General features: G+C 44.8%; 1 protein-coding gene and 1 long non-coding RNA gene across 2 annotated transcripts in view; both read left to right on the top strand.

The window, feature by feature from the left end:
* Window positions 1-8,049: 8,049 nt before the first annotated feature.
* Window positions 8,050-26,396, top strand: part of LOC143766904 (uncharacterized) — a 216,924-nt gene continuing 198,577 nt past the window's right edge. The window contains exon 1 of the long non-coding RNA XR_013213658.1: window positions 8,050-9,314. This is a non-coding gene — a long non-coding RNA (uncharacterized LOC143766904). The remainder of the gene's footprint in view (window positions 9,315-26,396) is intronic.
* On the top strand, window positions 19,870-20,837 carry LOC143767112 (gastrula zinc finger protein XlCGF66.1-like). The gene is made up of 4 exons (XM_077255133.1): window positions 19,870-20,098; window positions 20,228-20,407; window positions 20,491-20,614; window positions 20,698-20,837. Exons 1-4 carry the CDS (start codon window positions 20,021-20,023, stop codon window positions 20,835-20,837), a joined length of 522 nt encoding a protein of 173 aa, XP_077111248.1. The 5' UTR covers window positions 19,870-20,020.

Genomic DNA, 26,396 nt, shown 5'->3' with positions numbered 1-26,396 from the left:
GCCAATAACCATGGACCCTCTCCTGGCTATTAATATCTGCCCTCAGTCACTGGCTTTACCATTCTGGCGGAGAAAATTGCGCGGGAGCCCACGCCAATTTTTTCCGCCATTTAACCCTTTATTTTAGCTACAGCGCTGAAATTTTGCACATACACACTACTAACATTAGTAGTGTGGAATATGCAAAAAAAAGGGGATATGAGATGGTTTACTGTATGTAATCCTGTCTCATATCCTGTCGGGTTTGTGCAGGAGAAATGAAAAGCCGGCAATTGAATTACCGACTTTTCACTAACACCGCTGCGTATTTCTCACAAGTCACACTGCTGGTCCGTGTGGAATCCGTATTTTTCTCGCCCCCATAGACTTTCATTGGCGATTTTTTTGCGCAATGCGCTGACAAACGCAGCATGCTGCGATTTTGTACGGCCGTAGAAAGCCGTATAATACTGAACCGTAATATACGGCTGATAGGAGCAGCCCCATTGAGAATAATTGTGCCGTTTATTTAGCGAGTTTTACGGACGTAATTTCTGCGCTCTTACGTCCGTAAAACTCGCCAGTGTGACGCCGGCCTTACGCTTTCAGGTTCCTTGGTTAGAAGCCATCATGGACTGCTTGGACCTTAACGGGGTCCATCTGAAACCCCAATGCAGAAGCCAAATGTCCTGAGAACTGGACCTGCTTTATAACAAATTGCCATTTCTCCAGGTTAGCAACTAAATAGTTGTCACGTAGAACCTGGAGAACCTGTCTGACATGCTCACCATGCTCCTCCAGAGTACGTGAGGAACTCAATATATCATCCAGGAAAATTACCACAAATCTACCAATCAGTGAGAAAATATAATTAATGACATTTTCAGACTGCCGGAGTGTTATGACCCCAATGGCGAGGGTCTCAGAGATATCAGCAAGTCTGCGAAGTACAAAAATCCAGCTCATAGGGCAGTGGTAACTGGGTTGACCATATATCTACTCCTAACGCCAACACTAGAAGTAGCCGGGGAACATGCCTACGTTGGTCGCTAGATGTCTCGCGCCAGCCGGAGGACTAACTACCCCTAGAAGAGGAAAACAAAGACCTCTCTTGCCTCCAGAGAATAGACCCCAAAAGTTGGATACAAGCCCCCCACAAATAATAACGGTGAGGTAAGAGGAAATGACAAACACAGAGATGAACTAGGTTTAGCAAAGCGAGGCCCACTCACTAATAGCAGAATGTAGTAAGATAACTTATATGGTCAACAAAAACCCTACAAAAATCCACACTGGAGATACAAGAACCCCCGAACCGTCTAACGGCCCGGGGGGAGAACTCCAGCCTCCCTAGAGCTTCCAGCAAGGATAGGATACAGATTATGTACAAGCTGGACAAAAATGCAAACAAAAACAATAGCAAAAAGCAAGAAAGCAGACTTAGCTTAATCAAGCAGGAACCAGGATCAGTAGACAAGAGCACTACAGATTAGCTCTGATATCAACATTGCCAGGCATTGAACTGAAGGTCCAGGGAGCTAATATAGCAACACCCCTGACCTAACGACCCAGGTGAGCATACAAGGGATGATAGACATACCCAGAGTAAAAACACTAGTAGCCACTAGAGGGAGCCAAAAGGTAAATTCACAACAGTACCCCCCCCTTAGTGAGGGGTCACCGAACCCTCACCAAGACCACCAGGGTGATCAGGATGAGCGGCGTGAAAGGCGCGAACTAAATCGGCCGCATGCACATCAGAAGCAACCACCCAGGAATTATCCTCCTGACCATAGCCCTTCCACTTGACCAGGTACTGAAGCCTCCGCCTGGAGAGACGAGAATCTAAGATCTTCTCCACCACGTACTCCAACTCGCCCTCAACCAACACCGGAGCAGGAGGCTCAGCAGAAGGAACCACAGGCACAACGTACCGCCGCAACAAGGACCTATGAAATACGTTGTGAATGGCAAACGACACCGGAAGATCCAGGCGAAAGGATACAGGATTAAGGATCTCCAATATCTTGTAAGGACCAATGAATCGAGGCTTAAATTTGGGAGAGGAGACCTTCATAGGAACAAATCGAGAAGACAGCCATACCAAATCCCCAACACGAAGTCGGGGACCCACACCGCGGCGGCGATTGGCAAAACGCTGAGCCTTCTCCTGTGACAACTTCAAGTTGTCCACCACATGATTCCAGATCTGCTGCAACCTATCCACCACAGAATCCACTCCAGGACAGTCAGAAGGCTCCACATGTCCCGAGGAAAAACGAGGATGGAAACCGGAGTTGCAGAAAAATGGCGAAACCAAGGTGGCAGAACTAGCCCGATTATTAAGGGCAAATTCAGCCAACGGCAAGAAGGTCACCCAATCATCCTGATCAGAAGAGACAAAACACCTCAAATACGCCTCCAGAGTCTGATTAGTTTGTTCCGTTTGTCCGTTAGTCTGTGGATGAAAAGCGGACGAAAACGACAAATCAATGCCCATCCTACCACAAAAGGATCGCCAGAACCTGGAAACAAACTGGGAACCTCTGTCCGACACAATATTCTCAGGAATGCCGTGCAAACGAACCACGTTCTGGAAGAACACAGGAACCAGATCAGCAGAGGAAGGCAGCTTAGGCAAAGGAACCAGATGGACCATCTTGGAGAAACGATCACATATCACCCAGATGACAGACATGCCTTTAGACACCGGGAGATCCGAAATGAAATCCATAGAGATGTGTGTCCAAGGTCTCTTCGGGACAGGCAAGGGCAAGAGCAACCCGCTGGCACGAGAACAGCAAGGCTTAGCTCGAGCATAAGTACCGCAGGACTGCACAAATGACCGCACATCCCTTGACAAGGAAGGCCACCAAAAGGACCTGGCCACCAGATCTCTGGTGCCAAAAATTCCCGGGTGCCCTGCCAACACTGAGGAATGAACCTCGGAAATGACTCTGCTGTTCCATTTAGCAGGCACAAACAATCTGTCAGGTGGACAAGAGTCAGGCCTACCAGCCTGAAATCTCTGCAACACACGTCGCAGATCTGGAGAAATCGCTGATAAGATAACTCCTTCCTTAAGAATACCCTCAGGTTCAGCGACTCCAGGAGCATCAGGCACAAAGCTCCTAGACAGAGCATCGGCCTTCACATTCTTAGAACCTGGTAAATACGAGACCACAAAGTCAAAACGGGAGAAAAACAATGACCAGCGGGCCTGTCTAGGATTCAGGCGTTTAGCAGACTCGAGATACATCAAATTTTTGTGATCAGTCAAGACCACCACCCGATGCTTAGCACCCTCGAGCCAATGACGCCACTCCTCAAATGCCCACTTCATGGCCAATATCTCCCGATTGCCCACATCATAATTTCGCTCTGCCGGCGAAAACTTCCTAGAGAAAAAGGCACAAGGTCTCATAGTAGAGCAACCAGGGCCTCTCTGCGACAAAACGGCCCTTGCCCCAATCTCCGAAGCATCCACCTCAACCGGAAAGGGAAGTGAGACATCAGACTGGCACAAAACAGGCGCCGAAGTAAACCGGCGTTTCAACTCCTGGAAAGCCTCCACGGCAGCAGGAGCCCAGTTAGCTACATCAGAGCCTTTCTTGGTCATATCCGTCAGCGGTTTAACAACGCTAGAGAAATTTGCGATAAAACGACGGTAGAAGTTAGCAAAACCCAAGAACTTCTGAAGACTCTTAACTGACGAGGGTTGAGTCCAATCATGAATAGCTCGGACCTTGACTGGATCCATCTCCACAGCAGAAGGGGAAAAAATGAACCCCAAAAAGGGAACCTTCTGTACACCAAAGAGACACTTTGAGCCTTTTACAAACAAAGAATTTTCACGCAAAATCTCAAAAACCATCCTGACCTGCTCCACATGCGAGTCCCAATCATCAGAAAAAACCAGAATATCATCCAGATAAACAATCAAAAATTTATCCAGATACTTCCGGAAAATGTCATGCATGAAGGACTGAAAAACTGAAGGTGCATTAGAGAGCCCAAATGGCATCACCAAGTACTCAAAATGACCTTCGGGCGTATTGAATGCGGTTTTCCATTCATCGCCCTGCCTAATGCGCACAAGGTTGTACGCACCACGAAGGTCTATCTTGGTGAACCACTTGGCACCTTTAATCCGGGCAAACAAATCTGACAACAACGGCAAAGGATACTGAAATTTGACAGTGATCTTATTTAAAAGCCGATAGTCAATACAAGGCCTCAAAGATCCGTCCTTTTTGGCCACAAAAAAGAATCCCGCACCAAGAGGGGAAGAAGAAGGACGGATATGCCCCTTCTCAAGAGACTCCTTGATATATGAACGCATCGCGGTATGTTCAGGTACCGACAGATTAAACAGTCTCCCCTTAGGAAACTTACTGCCAGGGATCAAATCTATTGCACAGTCACATTCCCTATGAGGAGGCAGTGCACTGGACTTAGACTCGCTGAAGACATCCTGATAATCAGACAAATACGCCGGAACTTCCGAAGGCGTAGAAGAAGCAATAGACAAGGGCAGGGAATCTCCATGAATTCCATGGCAGCCCCAACTTGACACTGACATAGCCTTCCAGTCCAAGACTGGATTATGGGTCTGTAACCATGGCAAACCCAAAACAACCAAATCATGCATTTTATGCAGAACAAGAAAACGTATTACCTCCCGATGTTCGGGAGTCATGCACATGGTAACCTGTGTCCAAAACTGCGGTTTATTTTTTGCCAATGGCGTAGAATCAATACCCCTAAGAGGGATAGGATTTTCCAATGGCTCAAGAACAAATCCGCAGCGCTTGGCAAATGACAGATACATAAGGCTCAGGGCCGCACCTGAGTCCACAAACGCCATGACAGGATACGATGACAGTGAGCAAATCAAAGTTACAGATAGAATAAATTTAGGTTGCAAATTACCAATGACGACCGGACTAACAACCTTAGTAAGACGTTTAGAGCATGCTGAGATAACATGTGTAGAATCACCACAGTAGTAACACAAGCCATTCTGGCGTCTATGAATTTTCCGCTCATTTCTAGTCAGGATTCTATCACATTGCATTAATTCAGGTGCCTGTTCAGACAACACCATGAGGGAATTTGCGGTTTTGCGCTCCCGCAACCGCCGGTCGATTTGAATAGCCAGGGCCATAGAATCATTCAGACCTGTGGGAATGGGAAAACCCACCATCACATTCTTAATGGCTTCAGAAAGACCATTTCTAAAATTTGCAGCCAATGCACACTCGTTCCACTGGGTCAGCACGGACCATTTCCGAAATTTTTGGCAATACACTTCAGCCTCGTCCTGGCCCTGAGACATAGCCAGCAAGGCTTTTTCTGCCTGAATCTCAAGATTGGGTTCCTCATAAAGCAAACCGAGCGCCAGAAAAAACGCATCAATATCAGCCAATGCCGGATCTCCTGGCGCCAGCGAGAAAGCCCAATCCTGAGGGTCGCCCCGTAAAAAAGAAATAACAATTTTCACTTGCTGAGCGGAGTCTCCAGAGGAACAGGGTCTCAGGGACAAAAACAATTTACAATTATTCCTGAAATTTCTAAACTTAAATCGGTCTCCGGAAAACAGTTCAGGAATCGGTATCTTAGGTTCTGACATAGGATTTCTGGTAACATAATCTTGTATGCCCTGCACACGAGCAGCAAGCTGGTCCACACTTGTAATCAAGGTCTGGACATTCATGTCTGCAGCAATCACAAGCCACTCAGAGGTAAAGGGGAAAAGAAAAAAAAAAATGAGAGAGAGAAAAAAAACCTCAGAACTTTCTTTATTATAATCCCGCTTCTGCAATGCATTTAACATTTAATACTGGCAGCGCAAACTGTTATGACCCCAATGGCGAGGGTCTCAGAGATATCAGCAAGTCTGCGAAGTACAAAAATCCAGCTCATAGGGCAGTGGTAACTGGGTTGACCATATATCTACTCCTAACGCCAACACTAGAAGTAGCCGGGGAACATGCCTACGTTGGTCGCTAGATGTCTCGCGCCAGCCGGAGGACTAACTACCCCTAGAAGAGGAAAACAAAGACCTCTCTTGCCTCCAGAGAATAGACCCCAAAAGTTGGATACAAGCCCCCCACAAATAATAACGGTGAGGTAAGAGGAAATGACAAACACAGAGATGAACTAGGTTTAGCAAAGCGAGGCCCACTCACTAATAGCAGAATGTAGTAAGATAACTTATATGGTCAACAAAAACCCTACAAAAATCCACACTGGAGATACAAGAACCCCCGAACCGTCTAATGGCCCGGGGGGAGAACTCCAGCCTCCCTAGAGCTTCCAGCAAGGATAGGATACAGATTATGTACAAGCTGGACAAAAATGCAAACAAAAACAATAGCAAAAAGCAAGAAAGCAGACTTAGCTTAATCAAGCAGGAACCAGGATCAGTAGACAAGAGCACTACAGATTAGCTCTGATATCAACGTTGCCAGGCATTGAACTGAAGGTCCAGGGAGCTAATATAGCAACACCCCTGACCTAACGACCCAGGTGAGCATACAAGGGATGATAGACATACCCAGAGTAAAAACACTAGTAGCCACTAGAGGGAGCCAAAAGGTAAATTCACAACACCGGAGCATTGGTTACCCCGAATGGCAGCATCAAATGTTCAATCTGCCCCTCAGGTGTATTGTGTGCGGTCTTCCATCCGTCACCATGGCGATACGTATAAGGTTATATGCCCCTCTCATGTTAAGTCTGTAAAACCATTTATCTCCAGGTAATTGGCTATACAGGTCAGGTGTAAGGAGTAAAGGACAGGGAAGGTGAGCTGTGATTTTATTACTCTCTCTGAAGTCCAAGCCGCCCTCCATCCTATTACCAAACCCCACAGCGACTCGAGAGGGGCATGGCCGTATATGACCCTTAGGGCGGAGACACACTGCTGCGAGATACGGCTGAGTCTCGCTGGTTAAAAGCAAGCTGAGGCACCTGCACTCCGGAGCGGAGTGTGCAGCTGCATAGCAATACATGGAGTTGCACGCTCTGCTCCGGAGTTCAGGTGCCACAGCTTGCTTTTAACCAGCGAGACTCAGCCATATCTCGCACCAGTGTGTCCCCGGCCTTAGCCGGACACTGGAAGGGGGTAAATAAGCGAGATTTCGGCATTTTAGCCCCCGGTGTGGAGGCGATAGCACAATCATATGCCGCCATATACTAGACGTCCGGTAACCGGTGATAATCCCCTCATGTGTGGGGTCTATTTGTCTCCAGAGAAATCACACGTTACATTCCACACAGAACATTGTGTAGAGAAGGCGGCGCGAGGTGATTTTGCCAGTAGTGAGGGCGAATAATGGCGGGAATGTCACTGACTGAGGAGAAGTCTCCATGTAGCGTCTTCACTGCAGATCACGTGACTCCTGACTCCTCCCCCTGTGACCTCATCACAGGTCCTGTGCGCACAGAGCAGCCATAGATGTGGAGTGCGGCTCTGCAGGTTGAGGTATGTGGAGATTCCCCATTACTGAGCGCAGCCGGGGACATTAACCCCTTCTGCACGGTGGAGACTCTTCTGGGGTTGTTGTTGCCCCTTTATAAGAACCATAACGTTGTTGTTCTGTTTCCTGTAATAGATACATACGAGCCACCTATGGAGGACAGGAAGTGAGGGAGCGGATTGTTCTCCTAGGGGACCAGGGATTCAAGCTTGAGGAGGATAATTTGCATATTCCAGGTGCCTTCTGGGAAAAGCGAAGAGTCTCCCTCAGCAAGAAGATCGTTGGGTACAGCCGGGACCAGCTGCTTGGAAAGCATCACCAAACCAGGGATTCAAGCTTGAGGAAGATAATTTGCATATTCCAGGTGTTTTCTGGGAAAAGCGAAGAGTCTCCCTCAGCAAGAAGATCGTTGGGTACAGCCGGGACCAGCTGCTTGGAAAGCATCACCAAACCAGGGATTCAAGCTTGAGGAGGATAATTTGCATATTCCAGGTGCCTTCTGGGAAAAGCGAAGAGTCTCCCTCAGCAAGAAGATCGTTGGGTACAGCCGGGACCAGCTGCTTGGAAAGCATCACCAAACCAGGGATTCAAGCTTGAGGAGGATAATTTGCATATTCCAGGTGCCTTCTGGGAAAAGCAAAGAGTCTCCCTCAGCAAGAAGATCGTTGGGTACAGCCGGGACCAGCTGCTTGGAAAGCATCACCAAACCGCGCGCCTTACGGCGCGCAAATTTTTGCCTGTAGGACATTATTGCAAGAAAGCTTGGCTGAATAGATTACACAAGAAGGAAAACACACAGCAAGTCAGCAGGATCTAGGAGCAACATGGCAGATGTGACAGCCTACATGGTGAGCTGCAGCATGTGCTACATGTTCACAGATCGACCAGAAGAAGAATCCAATTTCACCTGTCAAAAGTGTAGACTAGTGGCCCTGTTAGAAGAAAAAGTGCGGGGTCTGGAAGAAAGAATAGCAACTTTGAAACTCATCAAAGAGAATGAAGACTTCCTAGACAGAACAGAAGCATCTCTACTGGTCACAGAAGGTGAAAAAAAGTGTCAGAGAACCTCCAAAAGCAGATGAGTGGAAGCATGTGACCAAAAGAAGCAAGAAGACCATGTAGAAATCACCAACCACACAACTGAAGAACCGATATCAAATCTTTGTAGAGGATGAAGATGGCACACCTAAGGATGAAGCACTACCAGCAAGCAAAAAAGAAAAGGGTACACAGCAACAAGTGACAGCAAAAAGTACAGCCAAGAAGCAACGACGAGTGGTGGTGGTGGGAGACTCACTACTGAGAGGCACAGAAGCAGCCATCTGTAGACCGGACATAACCGCAAGAGAAGTATGCTGCCTTCCAGGTGCGATGATCAAGGATGTGACCGATAGGATACCAAAGCTCTTCAGCTCCAAGGACGTCCACCCATTTCTTCTGATACATGTTGGCACCAATGACACGGCAAGGAAGGACCTACCGACAATCTGCAAGGACTTTGAAGAGTTGGGGAAGAAAGTAAAGGAACTGGATGCACAGGTAGTTTTTTCTTCTATCCTTCCAGTAGACGGGCATGGCACCAGGAGATGGAACAGGATCCTTGATGCGAACAACTGGCTAAGACGATGGTGCAGACAACAAGGATTCGGATTCCTGGACCACGGTGTGAATTACTTGTACGATGGACTCCTCGCCAGAGACGGACTACACCTCAGCAAACCTGGGAAACACACATTCGCCAGAAGACTCGCTACACTCATCAGGAGGGCGTTAAACTAGAAGAAGACGGGAAGGGAAGAAAAACATTAGACTCGAACAAAGAAGACCCAGGAAAACATACTCAGAAGGGAGGTAAGAACATTTCTAAAACAATCCACAGCAAGGAGATTGGAACAAAACAAAATCCTCTAAACTGCATGCTCGCAAACGCCAGAAGCCTGACAAACAAGATGGAAGAACTAGAAGCAGAAATATCTACAGGTAACTTTGACATAGTGGGAATAACCGAGACATGGTTAGATGAAAGCTATGACTGGGCAGTTAACTTACAGGGTTACAGTCTGTTTAGAAAGGATCGTAAAAATCGGAGAGGAGGAGGGGTTTGTCTCTATGTAAAGTCTTGTCTAAAGTCCACTTTAAGGGAGGATATTAGCGAAGGGAATGAGGATGTCGAGTCCATATGGGTCGAAATTCATGGAGGGAAAAATGGTAACAAAATTCTCATTGGGGTCTGTTACAAAGCCCCAAATATGACAGAAATCATGGAAAGTCTACTTCTAAAGCAGATAGATGAAGCTGCAACCCATAATGAGGTCCTGGTTATGGGGGACTTTAACTACCCGGATATTAACTGGGAAACAGAAACCTGTGAAACCCATAAAGGCAACAGGTTTCTGCTAATAACCAAGAAAAATTATCTTTCACAATTGGTGCAGAATCCAACCAGAGGAGCAGCACTTTTAGACCTAATACTATCTAATAGACCTGACAGAATAACAAATCTGCAGGTGGTCGGGCATCTAGGAAATAGTGACCACAATATTGTACAGTTTCACCTGTCTTTCACTAGGGGGACTTGTCAGGGAGTCACAAAAACACTGAACTTTAGGAAGGCAAAGTTTGACCAGCTTAGAGATTCCCTTAATCTGGTAGACTGGGACAATATCCTCAGAAATAAGAATACAGATAATAAATGGAAAATGTTTAAGAACATCCTAAATAGGCACTGTAAGCGGTTTATACCTTGTGGGAATAAAAGGACTAGAAATAGGAAAAACCCAATGTGGCTAAACAAAGAAGTAAGACAGGCAATTAACAGTAAAAAGAAAGCATTTAAACTACTAAAGCAGGATGGCACCATTGAAGCTCTAAAAAACTATAGGGAGAAAAATACTTTATCTAAAAAACTAATTAAAGCTGCCAAAAAGGAAACAGAGAAGCACATTGCTAAGGAGAGTAAAACTAATCCCAAACTGTTCTTCAACTATATCAATAGTAAAAGAATAAAAACTGAAAATGTAGGCCCCTTAAAAAATAGTGAGGAAAGAATGGTTGTAGATGACGAGGAAAAGGCTAACATATTAAACACCTTCTCCACGGTATTCACGGTGGAAAATGAAATGCTAGGTGAAATCCCAAGAAACAATGAAAACCCTATATTAAGGGTCACCAATCTAACCCAAGAAGAGGTGCGAAACCGGCTAAATAAGATTAAAATAGATAAATCTCCGGGTCCGGATGGCATACACCCACGAGTACTAAGAGAACTAAGTAATGTAATAGATAAACCATTATTTCTTATTTTTAGGGACTCTATAGCGATGGGGTCTGTTCCGCAGGACTGGCGCACAGCAAATGTGGTGCCAATATTCAAAAAGGGCTCTAAAAGTGAACCTGGAAATTATAGGCCAGTAAGTCTAACCTCTACTGTTGGTAAAATATTTGAAGGGTTTCTGAAGGATGTTATCCTGGATTATCTCAATGAGAATAACTGTTTAACTCCATATCAGCATGGGTTTATGAGAAATCGCTCCTGTCAAACCAATCTAATCAGTTTTTATGAAGAGGTAAGCTATAGGCTGGACCACGGTGAGTCATTAGACGTGGTATATCTCAATTTTTTCAAAGCGTTTGATACCGTGCCGCACAAGAGGTTGGTACACAAAATGAGAATGCTGGGTCTGGGGGAACATGTGTGTAAATGGGTTAGTAACTGGCTTAGTGATAGAAAGCAGAGGGTGGTTATAAATGGTATAGTCTCTAACTGGGTCGCTGTGACCAGTGGGGTACCGCAGGGGTCGGTATTGGGACCTGTTCTCTTCAACATATTCATTAATGATCTGGTAGAAGGTTTACACAGTAAAATATTGATATTTGCAGATGATACAAAACTATGTAAAGCAGTTAATACAAGAGAAGATAGTATTCTGCTACAGATGGATCTGGATAAGTTTGAAACTTGGGCTGAAAGGTGGCAGATGAGGTTTAACAATGATAAATGTAAGGTTATACACATGGGAAGAAGGAATCAATATCACCATTACACACTGAACGGGAAACCACTGGGTAAATCTGACAGGGAGAAGGACTTGGGTATCCTACTTAATGATAAACTTACCTGGAGCAGCCAGTGCCAGGCACCAGCTGCCAAGGCAAACAGGATCATGGGGTGCATTAAAAGAGGTCTGGATACACATGATGAGAGCATTATACTGCCTCTGTACAAATCCCTAGTTAGACCGCACATGGAGTACTGTGTCCAGTTTTGGGCACCGGTGCTCAGGAAGGATATAATGGAACTAGAGAGAGTACAAAGGAGGGCAACAAAATTAATAAAGGGGATGGGAGAACTACAATACCCAGATAGATTAGCGAAATTAGGATTATTTAGTCTAGAAAAAAGACGACTGAGGGGCGATCTAATAACCATGTATAAGTATATAAGGGGACAATACAAATATCTTGCTGAGGATCTGTTTATACCAAGGAAGGTGACGGGCTCAAGGGGGCATTCTTTTCGTCTGGAGGAGAGAAGGTTTTTCCACCAACATAGAAGAGGATTCTTTACTGTTAGGGCAGTGAGAATCTGGAATTGCTTGCCTGAGGAGGTGGTGATGGCGAACTCAGTCGAGGGGTTCAAGAGAGGCCTGGATGTCTTCCTGGAGCAGAACAATATTGTATCATACAATTATTAGGTTCTGTAGAAGGACGTAGATCTGGGGATTTATGATGGAATATAGGCTGAACTGGATGGACAAATGTCTTTTTTCGGCCTTACTAACTATGTTACCATGTTACAAGGCCCCTTTCTTGGCCCCACACCGTGTAATGCCCCTATTATGCCCTGTAAGCAGGGTTCTGCCCCACACCCAGCTGCCTCGGGCACTTTACCATGAGCTGGTACCTCAGATTCTTCCCCGCACCCCTTTCCTTTGCTTGGCGCCAAATCTGTTCTGCCTTTGGGGCTCCGGTCTTTATAATATCAGTAACTGACTTTAGTTTAATCACCAGCAGCGTTAATTAGATAGCAATGAGCGTGCCGAGCGTTAGCTGGCTGGAAACAGCTAGTGTAATATATATGATGCCACTCACACAGTATAATGTTTCCACAGTACTGGCATCTCTCGTAAAAAAGGTATTTTCACACTACCGCCATCCGCCCCACACACAGTATAATGTTCTCATAGTACCGCCATACCCCCACACACAGTATAATGTTCTCATAGCACCGCCATACCCCCACACAGTATAATCTTCTCATAGTACCGCCATACCCCCCACACAGTATAATGTTCTCACAGTACCGCCATACCCCCCACACAGTATAATGTTCTCACAGTACCACCATACCCCCCACACAGTATAATGTTCTCACAGTACCGCCATACCCCCACACACAGTATAATGTTCTCATAGCACCGCCATACCCCCACACACAGTATAATGTTCCTACAGTACCTCCATACCCCCACACAGTATAATCTTCTCATAGTACCGCCATACCCTCACACACAGTATAATGTTCTCATAGTACCGCCATACCCCCACCCACAGTATAATGTTCTCATAGTACCGCCATACCCCCACACACAGTATAATGTTCTCATAGTACTGCCATACTCCCACACACAGTAAAATGTTCCTACAGTACCTCCATACCCCCACACAGTATAATCTTCTCATAGTACCGCCATACCCTCACACACAGTATAATGTTCTCATAGTACCGCCATACCCCCACACACAGTATAATCTTCTCATAGTACCGCCATACCCCCACACACAGTATAATGTTCCTACAGTACCGCCATACCCCCACACACAGTATAATGTACCTACAGTACCGCCATACCCCCACACACAGTATAATGTTCTCACAGTACCGCCATACCCCCCACACACAGTAAAATGTTCCTACAGTACTGCCATCCCCCCACACACAGTATTTTGTTCCCACAATAGTGGCTTCCCACAGACACAGGATAATATTTCCACAGGACTGACATCCCCCCACTTTCTAATGTTTCGACAGTACTACCCCTACATACACAATATGGTACCATCCACCTCACTGACTACCTCCGACCACCGACAATTAATAAATACTCGCTTAGCCTCATTCTTGGTGCAGATACTAATGAACCCTGGATCTATGAGATATTTACCATACAATAGTTGGATAGGCAGGAGTGTATCATCCATAAAGGTAGCCCACTCGGTTGCTATGATGCCTATGAATTGACAGGGCTCGGTGGGGTGCGGTATTGTCACCCTCTCCTTCCCATCATCACAATTTCAGTGATATCCACATTCCCATGACGGTGATACCGCTGAATAGATTAGTGAATCAGGGAGTGGAAAGCTCCTGATCCACCATTCAGCCTTCACTTCTGAGTCTGAGACTCCGTGCACTGCAGGCACAATGACGTCACTACATCACACCTGTAGTACGGAGCCTCAGTACTCACACCGCACAGACCAGAGCAGCGCTCCTCAGGAACCGGGTTGGCTGAGTAGTGTGTGTTTTATATCAGGAATTGTGGGGGCATCATATTAAGAGAAGAGCTGTTGGGACTCTCATACTGAATGTGTGGCTGGTAGGGGCCATTACACTGGGGTTGTGGTGGACTGTAAATGCCTCCATACTGACTGGGGGGTTATTATTTTGTGTAGCTTGTTGTGGCCATAATTAGAGAGGAGCGAATATGTTCGGAAAACGGGGCTGTATGAAGGGAAAAACACCAGCGCTCACAAACTAAATAGTGTCCTTAGCCGCTGGGATCAGAACAGCCAGGTGCCAAGGCTGTGATGTATTGTGGACAAAAAGTCCTATAAAAGATCTGATGCCGCGCTTAAGGATATTTGGAAAACGATCTCCAAACATAAATTCGTCACGAATATGGTATATTCGGATTCATGATCGGTAAGACGAGCATTTTTCTTAAGATCGGAAAAAGTCGGTAACATTCGGTAAAAGACATAATAGAAGCCGGCAATACATGTGCCGCGTTTAGTAAAATCACAGCACCATAAAGCAGACACTGGCGCACTACTATTGCACAGATCCAAAATGAAGGGGTGCAGAAGAGTGGTAATGTAACATGACAAAGCAAAAAGAGAAAAAGAGCACTCCAAAATACCGCACACCACTGCTGAATATAAATATAAAAGGGCAAACTTTTATTGATGAAACAATTAACAACATCTAAAAGTTCCCACAATCCCCAAGATGATCCCGCCAAACATGACAGAGGTCAGAAAATGCATATCTGTTATAGGCTTTTTATAATATGACAAAATCTGATATAAAATACAATAACCATATACCACGTGTCCTCTTATGACATAAATAGCTGATAAGCCCCCGGGGTTGAAGAAATACAGCCATATGTATGCACCAGAGATGAACAGAAGACCCCTCTGGGTAACTGAGTACACAGTATAATGTTATATGTAATCTGGACCTGTATGCCAGAGAAATTCTGATGTGCATAAGAATCAAAAACAATGGCGCAAAACAACGTTATGCCACAAATTGACAATAGACGCAGCAATGTCAGCCAAGATCATATGCCCAATCATGTGCAAAACAACGTTGCACCATGGTCTGTAAGCGTAAAGATGACTTCAATACGGTACCGATAAAGATCTAGCTGCAACCATGTGTCAAAACCCAGATAGAGGGAGGGCTACCACCGGGGGAGGAAAAAACAGGCAGGGATCAGCGTGGGGACGAACCCTACGCGTGTCGCCGTTACATGGACGGCTTCGTCAGGGGAAGGTGCAGAGAAAACAATCAATGTCAGTTTAAATACCTTTTAGCATGGTCAGATACGCGCGCGAGGTATGCAGAGGGCCGGAACCGGAAGTGACTCGTGAAGAGCAGAGAGATTGCAGGCAGACGTCTCTGCCAATAGTACACAATGCACAATAGTAAAATCACAGCCACCAATGTGGGAGACTGGAGATCAAATCCTGGCTCTGCCCTGTTGGACATAATATACCAGTAGTGGTCCATAACACTATGGTGCCTACCTCAATAAACATGAGAGTGTCACGAGCAAAGAGAGTCATGCCGGCTCAGATGTCACCTGGATGAACAAGGTCCGCGTCAGATGTCGACGAACCAGGACAATCTGATGATAAATGGGCTACTGGACCAAACCACACATGGACAAGACAAGAGGGAATGGTCGCCAGTGAAGAGATTTGCAGAGGGGAGAAGCGGAGGAGTAGCGAGGAGAGAGGTTAATTAGTCAGGCAGCAGAGTTAAGGATGGACTGGAGAGGTGCAAGGGTTTTATCAGGGAGGCCACAGAAAAGTATGTTGGAGTAGTCGAAGGGGTAGATCATCACACATCTTGCATCCCATAGCCCAGTGCCCATATACCCATCATACATATCCTCCATCCCATAGTCCAGTGCCCATATACCCATCACACATCCTCCATCCCATAGTCCCGTGCCCATATACCCATCACACATCCTCGATCCCATAGTCCCGTGCCCATATACCCATCACACATCCTCCATCCCATAGTCCAGTGCCCATATACCCATCACACATCCTCCATCCCATAGTATAGTGCCCATATACCCATCACACATCCTCCATCCCATAGTCCAGTGCCCATATGCCCATCACACATCCTCCATCCCATAGTATAGTGCCCATATACCCATCACACATCCTCCATCCCATATTCCAGTGCCCATCACACATCCTCCAACCCATAGTCCCGAGCTGGGTGGCGCTGAGCAGGGAGTTCCTGGAGATGTGCTGTTATGTAACCTGGCAGTGCGGCTCTGTGTGCGGCCGCTGATGATGCGATTTTCTACGCCGGTAACAATAGAGCGCGGCAGTAATAGAGGAGGGGGATTCATTTCTGTCATGTGCTCTCTGCTCCTTTCTGGTGGGCAGACAATGGCTGGAGCTTATGTTCCCAGGGATGCGAGATTTCTCCCACCCGGTCACTGTCTGCTGAGGTGTTGTGGAGCGGGAAAACTGTTGCTCATAGCAACCAATCACAGCTCAGCTTCTTATAAACAGCTCTGGTGAAATGAAAGATCCTTAGTGATTGGTTGCTATGTGGAATGGGCGTGGCTTGACACACACATTCACTCACACACACACACACACACACACACACACACACACACACACACACACACACACACACACACACACACATACATACACTCAGCTTTATATATATACAGTGGGGCAAAAAAGTATTTAGTCAGTCAGCAATAGTGCAAGTTCCACCACTTAAAAAGATGAGAGGCGTCTGTAATATACATCATAGGTAGACCTCAACTGTGGGAGACAAACTGAGGAAAAAAAATCCAGAAAATCACATTGTCTGTTTTTTTATAATTTTATTTGCATTTTATGGTGGAAAATAAGTATTTGGTCAGAAACAAACAATCAAGATTTCTGGCTCTCACAGACCTGTAACTTCTTCTTTAAGAGTCTCCTCTTTCCTCCACTCATTACCTGTAGTAATGGCACCTGTTTAAGCTTGTTATCAGTATAAAAAGACACCTGTGCACACCCTCAAACAGTCTGACTCCAAACTCCACTATGGTGAAGACCAAAGAGCTGTCAAAGGACACCAGAAACAAAATTGTAGCCCTGCACCAGGCTGGGAAGACTGAATCTGCAATAGCCAACCAGCTTGGAGTGAAGAAATCAACAGTGGGAGCAATAATTAGAAAATGGAAGACATACAAGACCACTGATAATCTCCCTCGATCTGGGGCTCCACGCAAAATCCCACCCCGTGGGGTCAGAATGATCACAAGAACGTTGAGCAAAAATCCCAGAACCACGCGGGGGGACCTAGTGAATGAACTGCAGAGAGCTGGGACCAATGTAACAAGGCCTACCATAAGTAACACACTACGCCACCATGGACTCAGATCCTGCAGTGCCAGACGTGTCCCACTGCTTAAGCCAGTACATGTCCGGGCCCGTCTGAAGTTTGCTAGAGAGCATTTGGATGATCCAGAGGAGTTTTGGGAGAATGTCCTATGATCTGATGAAACCAAACTGGAACTGTTTGGTAGAAACACAACTTGTCGTGTTTAGAGGAAAAAGAATACTGAGTTGCATCCATCAAACACCATACCTACTGTAAAGCATGGTGGTGGAAACATCATGCTTTGGGGCTGTTTCTCTGCAAAGGGGCCAGGACGACTGATCCGGGTACATGAAAGAATGAATGGGGCCATGTATCGTGAGATTTTAAGTGCAAACCTCCTTCCATCAGCAAGGGCATTGAAGTTGAAACGTGGCTGGGTCTTTCAACATGACAATGATCCAAAGCACACCGCCAGGGCAACGAAGGAGTGGCTTCGTAAGAAGCATTTCAAGGTCCTGGAGTGGCCTAGCCAGTCTCCAGATCTCAACCCTATAGAAAACCTTTGGAGGGAGTTGAAAGTCCGTGTTGCCAAGCGAAAAGTCAAAAACATCACTGCTCTAGAGGAGATCTGCATGGAGGAATGGGGCAAAATACCAACAACAGTGTGTGGCAACCTTGTGAAGACTTACAGAAAACGTTTGACCTCTGTCATTGCCAACAAAGGCTATATTACAAAGTATTGAGATGAAATTTTGTTTCTGACCAAATACTTATTTTCCACCATAAAATGCAAATAAAATGATAAAAAAACAGACAATGTGATTTTCTGGATTTTTTTTTCTCAGTTTGTCTCCCATAGTTGAGGTCTACCTATGATGTAAATTACAGACGCCTCTCATCTTTATAAGTGGTGGAACTTGCACTATTGCTGACTGACTAAATACTTTTTTGCCCCACTGTATATAGATTTTTTTCCTTTACGTTGGAGGGCCCAATTCCAGCTGTTGCTGTCGGACCTGTGATTTCTATCTCCTCCACTGTGTACAGGATAATAGAGTATAATAAAGTAGTTATGGACGAGACGTAACTAACATTGTGCAGTGACTCTGCTTTCCATATAGTGATGGATATTTCTTGTTGCTGAAACTATGATGTTTTTCACTTTAACCCTTTGTTAAACCCCTCTGATCAGTGCGACATACAACATACAAGCCTCTGATGGCTCCGGTGATGCCCTGTACTACTGTAGTGCCGTGTATCATCACTGCTGTCAGTGTAATACTAACGGCCCCATACACATGAGATAAGAGTTGGCTAAATGGACAGTTGGCAGACGGCCATCTCTCCCGACTCCCCCATACACACAAATATTCCAGCTTTCCTGGGGTCTGTATGAGAGAGTCGCCTCCAGACTCCTCTAGTGGAGGATTATCTACAGGAAGAACAACCGGATTATCCTCTGAAATTCAGGATGTCAGATCCTTCTCTGCCCTGACATCATCTGTCGGGAGGCCCCCAAATACATTATATGGTCGCCCAGGCCCCCGAAATCAGTGATTTCATGGAACTTTAGTCTAATATGTATGGGGGCGGTAAAAGGTAACTTATTAGACGCTGCCTCTGGCCTAATAGACCTTCATACATTGCAGCCCAGACACCATTATTAGGCATGTAAGTATCGTAATAACTAGGCCGCCCCATACTATCCAGTACTTGGGGGCGGGGGGCATTCAGCCAAACTCTGTCACCTTCTTAGACGCCATGTTTGCTTTTCACAGCAGCAAGTGGATAAACTGCCAGGGTTTTTGTTGAAGCCTCATCTGTGCCGTCCCTGCGGTGCACATCTATGTTCTGGGCCACAAAAAGATTAATTTATTTTTAATAAATGTTTAACATGTTAAAAATTATAAAATGTGTCTTCTGCTTTTTCTCGTGTTTTTTCTTTTTGCAATTATTGTTAGAGCCAATTTTCTTTAGAAACATTTCAATATCTGTTTATTTTCTGGTGTTTTTCCTGTAAATCGGAAAGTCTAAGGCCAGAAATAAACCCCATAAATCACTGTACATGGAGACTTTGGGATCAGATCATTTCTGTCCACGTTGATTGTGGAAACAAAAAAGCTTTTCTAAAAGCCTCAAACTTGTGTGTGTGAATCAGAGCTGAGATCTAACGTGATAGAAGATTACAGTGCGGGGAAGACGGGAAACTTTCATATAGACGGCCGGTGGTGATGGAGTCAGTGACCGACTCTGGCCACATATGTTTCTAGAATCGTAGAAGAAGATGAAGATGTCGTCCTCATCATGAAGTAGTTATTTCTCATGTCGCGTGTAATGAATATCTCCTGCAGTATTGCTAATGCCGATTCCAGGGTCGGTAAATGAGACGAGAATTAGCGTTATGGAAGATGAGTCTATGAGAAACGTATTCAGCTGCCGACTCCGAGGAGGAAACTGCTTGTTGTCTGTGGCCTAAATATATAGGTTTTATTAGTAGATGTAAAGAAGGAAACTAAATACTGTAAAATAATAAATCTCCTCATATGTTTCCCTTATTATCTCCAGTAATTGTATTATTACACAGGATTCTTATGGTGTTACATCGGCTCATCTTCTCATTCAGGTCTCTACAATATCGGATCCTCTCAGTGAAGATCTTCTACAAAAGAGAATTGTCCTGATTTACCCATCAAAGATGGATATGGACAGAGACAAGATGGTGGAGAGGATATTACACCTCACCCTAGAGATCCTCTTCCGGCTTACTGGAGAGGTGAGAGATTCTGATGACGTCACATTACATCATTCTTATCTATGGGAATAACAGATGGACAGAACTGGAGAGGTGAGGACTCTGGAAATGTCTGTAGTGAGATTTATTAATGTGTCTCTCCATTACCAGGATTACACAGTGGTGAAGAAGATCTCTAGTGATCGCTGTCAGGACCCTGTGTCTGAGGGATGGGGAAGACCCCTGAGCCCAATCATGGGGCATCCACCTCACCCCCTGATCCATGAGGACATCAGTGACCAGAAGATCCTAGAACTCACCTACAAGATGATTGAGCTGCTGACTGGAGAGGTGACACTGCTGGGAATGCTGGGACATTATACAGTAACACTATGAAGGGATCGGGGGGATGACGGTATCATTGTATGTGTTAGGTTCCTATAAGGTGTCAGGATGTCGCTGTCTATTTCTCCATGGAGGAGTGGGAGTATTTAGAAGGACACAGAGATCTGTACAAGAACGTCATAATGGAGGTTCCCCAGCCCCTCACATCTCCAGGTAATAGACAGGACTAAATACACACGGCCTATAATTATCTGTATGTAAAGAATGAATTCAGTCCCTGTATGTGTTTCCTCCAGATCTATCCAGTAAGAGGACAACACCAGAGAGATGTCCCCGTCCTCTTCTTCCACAGGGCTGTAACCAAGAAGATCTCAGTGCTCCTCAGGATCATCAGGTAGATGGAGAGGTGTCAGGAGATCTCCCCTATGATGTGTAGACGCCGGTGAAGGTCTTGTGCTCAGTCTTGTTTTATCCACCAGTATTATATGTTTTATTCTTGTGTAATGAGAACGGTGGAGATGGCAGGATTAGAGCTGATCATAGATGTGACTTCTCCATCTGTCGGTGACTTTTATAATATTTGTTTCAGGGTGAAGATCTGACCCATATTAATACTACAGAGACATATGTGAGGGAGGATGAGTGGTGTAAAGAGGAGATTCCCACATATGGCTACCCAGGTGAGTAGTAACCACTAAATGCAGAGAGGTCACAGATTCTTCTCAGTCACCGGCTGTGGCTGCTTTATCGGTGGTGTAGTCCGGCCGTATTACCATGATCACCATTTTGCCTCTAGACCACAACATTCTCCTCCACCCAAAACTGTTCTAATGACTTTGGGCATTGAAAGCCCTTTTCTATAGAACTTACAGTCTGGTAGATCCACCTACCCCCTGGGTTTAGGAGACGCTGTTACCTGCCCAGATCTGTGAACTATAAAGCCAAATGACAGCGTACGTAGAATGTGCTGACAAGATAGAAAATCACTTGAAGAAAAATATTATGATGGGCCTGAAAGAGAAAGTGGAGGGTAATGATGCTGTTGGCTTCCTAGAACCCTGAGATCTTATCGGATGAATCTCCCTTCTCTCCCTTCTGTGCTGCTGAATGTGATCATATGGTCCCTACAAGACCAGGTCCAGTCTTTCTGGCCAAACTTCGCTTTTATGATCGACAACATTAAATGTGCAGTGAGGCCAAGTGTGAATTTCTGGACAATAACAGAGTTTCCCTTTATCCTGACTTTTCAATTTGTATTAAAACCAACTAACTTCAAGGAGGACTGTGATAATCTACATAAACCCATCACACCGGTGCCATGATATATCTCTGAGCTGTGCGTGGCTGATGGTTGTAATATACATTTATTCCCGCCTGCAGGAGATGTGTTGGCTCCAGCCCTGGTTTCATGGATTCACTCCACCTCATAAATTACATTGTTTTATCCTAAGAAATTCAGATTACTGCACAATCTCTCCTGAAATGGGGAGCAATATTATTTTCTCTAATCGTCTGGTCAGGATTCATAGTAGCTCCAATGGTCCACCATAAATGAATGCAACTCTGGTTTACTGTTGTGTAATCTGTATTTGTAGTTTTCAGTTAATGAGATTCTCGTGCTCTGGGGCGGGGTTTTATGTGGTGCTCTGGGGCGGGGCTTTATGTGGTACTCTGGGGCGGGGCTTTATTTGGTGCGCTGATTACATATTCATCTGTTTTGGCTTATGACAGGTCGCTGATTCCTCACTGACATGCCCCCCATTTTACATAATGCATATAAGAGTGTTGATATTATTGTTGATAGTGCCTATAATATTGTGGTTATTGGGAGGCTTAGAAAAAAAGAATTACATCCAGCAAAATGACACCAGCGGCGCCTGTCCAGTATCATCTATCTTTTACTTATAGATTCTACTGCTCAGGCACCGCCATTGACCTTATGACCTGTCATAAGCCAATACAGATGCATATATAATCAGAGCACCACATAAAGCCCCGCCCCAGAGCACCACATAAAGCCCCACCCACAGCCCCGCCCCAAAGCACGAGAATCTCATTAACTGAAAACTACAAATACAGATTAAACAACAACCACAAGACGGATTTCATCACCAGGTATCGGTGTAATCAGTATAACGGCACCGACCTGACAGTGTCTGGAGTCACTGAGCACAATCCTGCTGACAGGTTCCCTATAAGACATCTCCGCTCTGCACTATTATACACAGTTCTCTATAAATGTGTAATATTTCTTCTTGAAACTCATCTGACAGAAAATCTTGGAGCTTCCGATAGTTTAGATTGTGAAGTCACCGAGCCCCGTGCTCTAATTACCCCAGAGAGGTTTCACCACTAGCTCCTCATTTATTACTGATGGAGACTGTTCAGTTTGAGCATTTCAGTAGATGTTATTGTCTATAGTCAGTTTCTGATTACAGTAGTGTCCAGAATCCTCTGATTTATCCTCTTCCCGCAGCCAGTTTTGTGTTCTTAATCAGGCCCCATTTTTACATTCTGACGTGGTCACTTTATGTAGAGATAACTTTGGAATTATTCACAAAGGATAATAGAAAACAAATGGATCTTACAAATTATTTCCCAACTTCTCGCAATACCCTACATACGATTGTACACTACTCTCTGGGCACATGGCAGTGTTCAGAAGGGAAGGAGCACCATTTAGCTGTTTGAATGCAGATCTAGCTGGAATAGTTTGCAGACACAATGTATTGGGAGCACTGTTCGTGGTCAACTGGCAGCTCAAAAGATCTCCACCATGAACATGCTTGGCACTATCTTCTCTGCTTTCCATATTCCAAGGATTGCCTTGCTCATTGCCCTTTAGCCCCATTACATGGATCTGGACTTACACTGGGACCCCTAGGCTTGGACCATGGTGTTACCTGCTACTCTGTGGTGTTAGATGGCAAGAAGAACAGTCAGGTAGCTGGGTCAGAACCAGAAGGACAGAATCAGAAGACACGAGTAATCAGTAATTAATATGGACGCGACTCCATTCCCATAGGGGTGGAGCCGCATATTCATTACTGTAATGAGCGGTACCGATGACTGCTCAACGCTGGAAGAAGCTGTCAGCGACTGGAGATGCAGGAACCACACCAGGAGCAGGTCAGTATAATGGGGAGGGGGAGCAGCATTGCGCAATATTCACCTGTCACCGTTCCACTGCCGGGTGCTGCTCCGTCTTCCGCGTCCTCTGGCTATGATGCTCAGGTCAGAGGGCGCAATGACGTGGTTAGTGCACGCCCTGTGCCTGAACATCAGTGCAGAGGACACGGAAGACAGAGCGGCGCATGGCAGTGGTAAGGGGAGAGGTGCCGGGGGGCTGAGCGACGAGAAGTGAGTATGTAATTTTTTTTTTTTTTTTTATTGCAGCAACAGCATATGGGGCACATGTTTCTATGGAGCATCTAATGGGGACATAATCAGCATTTGTGCAGCATTATATGGGGCAAATATCTCTATAAAGCATCTTATGGGGCCCTTATTAACCTTTATGCAGCACTGTATGGGGCAAACGTTTCTATGGAGCATCTTATGGGGCCATTATTAACCTTTGTGCAGCATTACATGGGGCATATTTTAATATGGAACATCTTATGGGGCCCATCATGAACTGTATGGAGCATTATATGGGGCTCCTGATTCAATATGGATATTCAAAAACACTTAACCTACTGATGTGTCAATTTATTTTACTTTTATTGGGATCTATTTTTATTTTTGACATTTTCTGGTAGCTGCTGCATTTCCCACCCTAGGCTTATACTCGAGTCATTAAGTTTTCCCAGTTTTTTGTGACAAAATTAGGGGTCTCGGCTTATACTCGGGTCGGCTTATACTCGAATATATATACAGTAATAAGAAATAAAAAATCTATGAAAATGAACAAATGAATATCAGACATTCCTTTTCCGCCATGCTTCCACAGAATTAAAAAAAAAAATAAAACTCATGAAATAGGCCTGGACAGAAATGTTGGTGCCCCTGAAAATTTTTTGACAAAGGGATATGTTGAATTGCGGTGTGTCTAGTAACTATTATCACAGGTGTCTACAATCTTGGAATCAGTGAGTTGCCTGTATATAGGGCTACAGATACTCACTGTGCTGTGTGGTGACATGGTGTGTATCACACTCAACATGGACCAGAGGAAGCGAAGGAAAGAGTTGTCTCAGGAGATTAGAAAATTATCGACAAACATGTTAAAGGTAAAAGTTATAAGACCATCTCCAAGCTTGATGTTCCTGTGACTACAGTTGCACATATTATTCAGAAATGTAAGATCCATTAGACTGTAGACAACCTCCCTGGACGTGGCCGCAGGAGGAAATTGATGACAAAGCAAAGAGACGGATAATACGAATGGTAACAAAAGAGCCCAGAAAAACTTCTAAAAAGATTAAACGTGAACTTCAAGCTCAAGGAACATCAGCGTCAGATTGCACCATCTGTCATTGTATGAGCCAAAGTGGACTTCATGGGTGACGACCAAGGAGGACACCATTGTTGAAAAAAAATCATAAAAAAGCCTGATTGGAATTTGCCAAACTACATGATGACAAGCCACAAAGCTTCTGGGAGAATGTTCTATGGACAGATAGGAAAAAGTTTAATATTTTCTCATCGCCACGACAGCTCCCAATGAGAGAGGGCATCCAACCGCCATCAGGACAGGGAGGCTCTGTTATATTCTGGGGCCGCTTTGCTGCATCTGGCACAGGATGTCTAGAATCTGTGCAGGGTACAATGAAATCTCAAGACTATCAAGGAATTCTAGCGAGAAATGTGTTGCCCAGTGTCAGGAAGCTTGGTCTCAGTCACAGGTTATGGGTCTTGCAACAGGATAATGACCCAAAACACACAGCTAAAAACACCCAAGAATTGCTAAGAGGAAAACATTGGACTATTCTGAAGTGGCCTTCTGTGAGCCCTGACCTAAATTCTATTGAGCATCTTTGAAAAGAGCTGAAACATGCTGTCTGGAAAAGGCAACCTTCAGACACGAGACAAGTGGAGCAGATTGCTCTTGTGGAGTGTTCCAAAAGACCTGTCGAGAGATGCAGAAGTCTCATTGACAGTTATAGGAATCGTTTGATTGCAGTGATTGCTTCAAAAGGTTGTGCAGGAAAATATTAACCCTTTCGCGCCAGAGTCTGTTTTTGCCTTCGTGACCGGGCCAATTTTTTCAATTCTGACCAGTGTCACTTTATGAGGTCATAACTCTAAAAAGCTTCAACGAATCCTGGTGATTCTGAGATTGTATTCTTGTGACATATTGTACTTTAAGATTTTGATAAAAATTTCTTTGATATAACTTGCCTTTGTTATAAAAATGGAAATTTGGCAAAAATTTTGCAGTTTTCAAAATTTTAATTTTTATGCTCTTAAATCAGAGAGTCATATCACACAAAATAGCTAATAAATAACATTTCACACATGTCTACTTTACATCAGCCCAAAAAAACTAATTTTTTTTCGGTTAGGAAAATATAAAGGTTAAAAGTTGACCAGCAATTTCTCATTTTTGCAACAAAATTTACAAAACCATTTTTTTAGGGACCACCTCACATTTGAAGTGAGTTTTGGGGGTCAATATGACAGAAAATACCCAAAAGTGACACCATTCTAAAAACTGCACCCCCCAAGGTGCTCAAAACCACATTCAAGAAGTTTATTAACCCTTCAGGTACTTCACAGCAATGAATGGAAGGTGGAAGGAAAAAATGAACATTTACTTTTCTTTCACAAAAATTTTCCTTTAGACCTATTTTTTTTTTACTTCTTCAAGAGTAACAGGAGAAAATGGACTATACATTTTGTTTTGCAATTTCTCCTGAGCATACCGATACCCCATATGTGGAGAAATCTACTGTTTGGGTGCACGGCAGGGCTCGGAAAGGAAGGTGCGCCATTTGACTTTTTGAATGTAAAATACAGTATGCTGGAATAATTAGTGGTTGCCATGTCGCGT

Source organism: Ranitomeya variabilis, chromosome 4 (genome assembly GCF_051348905.1).
Source record: "Ranitomeya variabilis isolate aRanVar5 chromosome 4, aRanVar5.hap1, whole genome shotgun sequence".
Classification (NCBI taxonomy): Eukaryota; Metazoa; Chordata; class Amphibia; order Anura; family Dendrobatidae; genus Ranitomeya; species Ranitomeya variabilis.
This window is presented reverse-complemented; position numbering and strand designations above follow the sequence as displayed.